At 48.0% G+C, this 5,315-nt stretch overlaps 1 protein-coding gene across 1 annotated transcript; it reads right to left on the minus strand.

The window, feature by feature from the left end:
* Nucleotides 1-3,511: 3,511 nt before the first annotated feature.
* BEX1 (brain expressed X-linked 1) lies at nt 3,512-5,036 on the minus strand. Its single transcript, XM_062183776.1, has 3 exons — nt 4,937-5,036; nt 4,496-4,566; nt 3,512-4,115 (listed from the first exon to the last, which is right to left on the minus strand). Exon 3 carries the CDS (start codon nt 4,108-4,110, stop codon nt 3,739-3,741), a length of 372 nt encoding a protein of 123 aa, XP_062039760.1. The 5' UTR covers nt 4,111-4,115; nt 4,496-4,566; nt 4,937-5,036; the 3' UTR covers nt 3,512-3,738.
* Between the last annotated feature and the right edge of the window lie 279 nt (nt 5,037-5,315).

A 5,315-nucleotide genomic window follows, 5' to 3' on the forward strand; every position in this document is an offset into this window, starting at 1 on the left:
AGTTTTGCTTTGAGTTGTTCCTGTCATTTGCAACCTAACAAGGCTAATAGTATTGCTCAGGCACATAATTTATTTTGTATTTATTTATATAGTTTGGGCTTAAAATTATGAAACTAAGGGGAATTTGAATACTATCTGGACATGTCCATTTTAATGTATGATAACAGTGCTGTGGTTATGTTTTTTTAAATGTTATTATCTTTTAAATATATATATATTATATTAGTTATCTATAGCTGTGTTACAAATTACCACAAAACTCAGCAGCTTCAAACAATCAATACACACTTATTATCCCAAAGACTCAATGAGTCAGAAGTCTGAGTGTGGTTTGTCTGTGCCTCAAGGTCTTTTACAAAACTGCAATCAAGATGTTTGCCAGGGCCAGGGTCTTATCTGGAAACTACACCAGAGAAGTATCTTTCCAAACTCACTTTTGTGATTTTTTCAGGAACCAGTTCCCCCAAATGCTATTGGACTGAGGGCCTAATTCCACTAGCTATTGTCTGGAAGACATTCTCAGTTTCTTGTTTTATGGGCATCTAACACAGCAGCTGGTTTCATCAAAGCTAGCAGAAAACAGTGACGGGGAGGGGAACGTGAGTATGCTAGCAAGTTGGAAGTGACAATTTTTTGCAACATCCCATCACTTTGGCTGTATTGTGTTGAGTAGAAACAGGATTCAGTGATTTTGCCTATTCTATAGGAAGTTAATTACAGCAGGGTCTGAATACCATATCCTAGGGTAACTTGAAATGTATTGAACTTTTTGTAAGTTTTATTTATTTGAAAGGCAGAGTTACACACATATGGGGCAAGGTGGGAGACAGAGAACTTCCATCTGCTGGTTCACGCCCCAAATGGCCGCAATGGCCAGGACTGGGCAAGACTGAAGCCAGGAGCCAGGAGCTTCCTCTAGGGCTCCTATGAGTGCAGGGGTCCAAGCAGTTGGGCCATCTTCTGCTGCTTTCCCAGGTGCATTAGCAGGGATCTGAATTGGAAGTGGAGCAGCCAGGACTAAAACCAGTGCCCATATGGGATGCCGGCACCACAGACAGCAGTCTAACCCACTGTGCCACAGCGCCTGCCCCTACATTAAACATTTTAAAGTCCCTACATTGCATTTAGAAGCTCATGGAAGGATTCTTTGAAATCTGAATCTGTTAGCTTGTATTTAGTTTCTGCACAAATAATCAATTTCTTTAAGAAAAATATGGTTGTTTCAGGCATGGAAAGCCAACACACTGTGGCAAATAAATGACCTACATGAAAGATCTCTGTGAATGAGATCCTGGTGGAAAGAAGGGGCCATCAAAGAAGGAGGTAGGTTTCTCTGAAGGGAGGAGAGAACTTCCACTTTGATTATGGCCCAGTGTAAATAATGTCAGTTTGTAGACTCAAGAGGCTTTCATAGCCTTGGCAGCTCATGACAAGAGCCTTGGGTGAGCACTGACATCATATATAAGAGTGTCAATTGTTAAATCAACAACAGGAGTCACTGTGCCCTTGCTCCCCATGTAGGACCTCTGTCCTTAATGAACTATGCTGTGAGAATTAACTTTAAAACTAGTCTTCAAACAGTACTTTATACTTTGTGTGTCTGTGTGGATACAAACTGTTGAAATCTTTACTTAGTATAAAGTTGGTCTTCTGTATATAAAGAATTAAAAATGAATCTTAATGAAGAATGGGATGGGAGAGAGAGTAGAAGGTGGGATGGTTTGGGGGTGGTAGGGTGCACTATAATCCAAAAATTGTACTTATGAAAGGTATAATTATTAAGTAAAAGCTTTTTATTAAAAAATATCGTTGAATAAAAATAAGAAAAATCACTCAATATCCCAGAAGCAATACCTATTGCTAACTCTTTAGGGTACATACTTTAAAATTTTGTGCAATAAACCTTAGAATCTTTTTAATGTTCTCATCCTTTATATTTTAATGCTTTTTTTTTTGACAGGCAGAGTGGACAGTGAGAGAGAGACAGACAGAAAGGTCTTCCTTTGCCGTTGGTTCACCCTCCAATGGCCGCTGCGGCCGGTGCACCGCGCTGATCCGAAGCCAGGAGCCAGGTGCTTCTCCTGGTCTCCCATGCGGGTGCAGGGCCCAAGGACTTGGGCCATCCTCCACTGCCTTCCTGGGCCACAGCAGAGAGCTGGCCTGGAAGAGGGGCCACCGGGATAGAATCCGGCGCCCCGACCGGGACTAGAACCCGGTGTGCCGGCGCCGCAAGGTGGAGGATTAGCCTGTTAAGCGACAGCGCCGGCCAATTTTAATGCTTCTTTTAACTGTATTCAAATATTCTCCTTTATGTTCTTGTAGTTATTATGGCTGCTGTTTAAGTACTGAGATCATAGTAAATACATCCTAGTAGCTCTTTAAAAATTAATGTGCATCAGAAAAACCATGAAAGCTCACTAATAATTAAATTTCTGCAACCATATTCAGATTTAGATGAGATCCTCAGCCTATGCAGGAAGCTACATCTTCATCTTTAAGGAAGGCCCCAATAATTCTCAAACAAGTGGCAGAGTAGCATACCTTTAGAAACATTAGGACATTAATAAACGAATCCATGATTCCTTTAAGAATTGAAAGTAATCTTTCCTAGGGAAGTGAAGTTATATATATTCAAGGTTATTTAGTTATTCAGGAACTGAACTGACAAGAACTCAGAGTTCCCGACTCAGTCATAATTTTTACTTTTGTTAGGATCTGCCCCTGGTCAGGCAGAAACCACACCATGATAGAGACATTAGAGTCCTGAGGGGAGTAAGAGTTATGCTGGACTGGTGAAACCAATTTTCCTAAATATTTGAAGGGAAAAATCTGATAATTGGGGTATTTTATAATAGGTTAGATGGGGGGGGGGGATGTACACACAAGTCATACACTTGTGTGAAGCAGATGTCACCCTGACTTATAAAAATTCCTGTTGCGGGGCTAGCACTGTGGCACAGCGGGTTAACGCCCTGGCCTGAAGTGCCAGCATCCCATAAGGGCTCTGGTTCTAGTCCCTGCTGCTCCACTTCTGATCCAGCCCTCTGCTATGGCCTGGGAAAGCAGATGGCCCAAGTCCTTGGGACCCTGCACCCGCATGAGAGACCCAGAAGAATCTCCTGGCTCTTGGCTTTGGATCAGCGCAGCTCTGGCTGTTGCGGCCATCTGGAGAGTGAACCATTGGACAGAAGACCTCTCTTTCTCTGCCTCTCCTCTCTCTGTGTAACTCTTTCAAATAAATAAATTAATCTTTTAAAAAAAATTCCTCAGTTTGTCATCTGCTATTTAAACTCAGTCAATATTTATTAAGTGGCTCTACTGCTTTCATAAGTTCATTAAAAAGTGTTTCAATCTTTCTCAGACTACATAAAACACATCAGCCCATCTTACAGAAGTCCCTGTACTGGTATTTTGTGTTTTTTTGACACATCCTTTGTTTAATTTCAGCACTTTTCACATATTAAATATAAGATTTAAAAAATAACGACAGAGATAGCTTTTTAAACTGCTTTATTAATTTCACAATATATAATGAACATCTTTCCATGCAATAGGCAAAATCCTTCTGCAAACGAAAGTCTTACTGACTGGATCAAAAATACAACATTCAATTAGAAGCTGATAAGAGGAGACCAAAGAGAATGGGTGACATCAAAAGGTTTACACCAACAGTACATCACAAACGTGTAAACTTGGGAATCAGGGGCTCTCTGTGAACTTGAGGGAAAGCATCAGGATTCAGGGCATAAGGCAGAACTCATCATGGTGGTCATGGTGAGGGGGGTCAGTACTGACAGCCCGCAAACTGTGACTCAACTGCTTTTCCTGCAGCTTCTGCATCAGCTGTCTCAACTCCTCCCCAAACCTTTCCATATTGTCTTCTCTCACCCTGGCCTGTGGCTCTCCAAGCCTATGCATCATATCCCATCTGTAATGCACAATGGGCTGCCTAGTGCGGAACCGTCTACGGTTTCCTCTAGGCACCAAGTATTCTCCAGCTTCCAAAGGGAGGGCCACGGGCTCCTCTTTATTAGTAATTTGCCGCTTTTCTTCCTTTTCCTTCTGAGCATTCTCCATGTTGGTGAATGTTTGCTCTTCTTTGGACTCCATAGCTCCTAGGAGACAAAAGGGGAGAATGGAATGGATTTTGGGTGGATGGTTCAGCACCGAGGACAGAGAACTTAATACTTAATCTTCACTATCCGGATTCCTGGATATCAACGTGGTTTTGTTTTCGTAATTTCGTTTTTTCCGCACTTGAGAGACCATGCGCCCTCTAGGGGGCCGCCACTCTAAGTCCCTACCCTCCCTCTTGGTCCTCTCCTCCGCCCCCCCACCTCAGGCCCACCATTTTCCCTACAGATCCATTTCCAGAATTGTGCAGGCATCAAAATGGAGAACAGGGGATGGGGTAGGGGAGCTGGGGGGGGGGGGGGGGCGTGTGTGTCTCAGACTGAATGGGCCCCCGCCTCCCACCCCGGTCTGTCGCACCGACCTGGGCCTATCCTTGCGGTCTCCTCCTCCTCCCGATTCTCGCCGCCGCGACCGACACTCAGCGCCTCAGACCTGCAGACGGCGGGGTCGGGGAGAGGGGCGGCTGCAGGCGAGCGCTCGGCTCCGCTACGCCGCCCCCCGCCCCCCGCCGGCCCCTTCCCGCCGCCCTGGCCCCGCGCCTCCGTCCAGGCCCCCGGGGCCGCGTCCCTCCGCAGAGCCGCCCCGCCCCCTGCGGTGTTCCCCGTTTGCCCGCAGCGACTCGGGGCGGGGGGGGGGGGTTTCCTCCGGCTCCTGCCTGCCCTGCTGCTCTCCCCTGCAGCAGCCCAGCCGCCCCTGCACCCCCACCCCGGGGCGGGGGGCCACGGTACAAACAGAAAGCGGCGGGGCCCGCCGCGCTGCTCTCCTCGCCCGCCGCTGCCGCCCTGGCCGCCGGGGCCCTCACCTGCTCCGCTCTGCCCGGGCCCGATGCCAGCCCGCCGAGCGCAGGGCAGCGGGGAGCTGGTAGCCAGACGCGAGTGACGACTGCACCCGAGGCTGCGTCCCTCTGCAGCTCGGGGTCACGTGACGGCCGCGCGTCACCGCCGCGCTCGCCCCCTCCCCACCCCCTGCCGGACGGCGGGCGGTCCACAGGATCCCCCCCTCCGCGCCCACGGCCTCCCCTTCCGTCCGTCGGTGCTCTGTGCCCCGGCGCCACGCACCGCCCTGTCACTCATCTCCGGCCTCTCCAATCTGAGGGCCCGCAAGTGGCATCACCGCCCTGCAGTTGGAGTGTGCCTCGCTCTGGTTACTAGGGAAGGTCTGAAACCACCACCACCCCCTTT

Source organism: Lepus europaeus, chromosome X (genome assembly GCF_033115175.1).
Source record: "Lepus europaeus isolate LE1 chromosome X, mLepTim1.pri, whole genome shotgun sequence".
Taxonomy (NCBI): Eukaryota; Metazoa; Chordata; class Mammalia; order Lagomorpha; family Leporidae; genus Lepus; species Lepus europaeus.

What these genes read in the sequence shown, in the direction of transcription:
- BEX1 (XM_062183776.1), bottom strand. Translation starts at nt 4,110, where the DNA reads ATGGAGTCCAAAGAAGAGCAAACATTCACCAACATGGAGAATGCTCAG.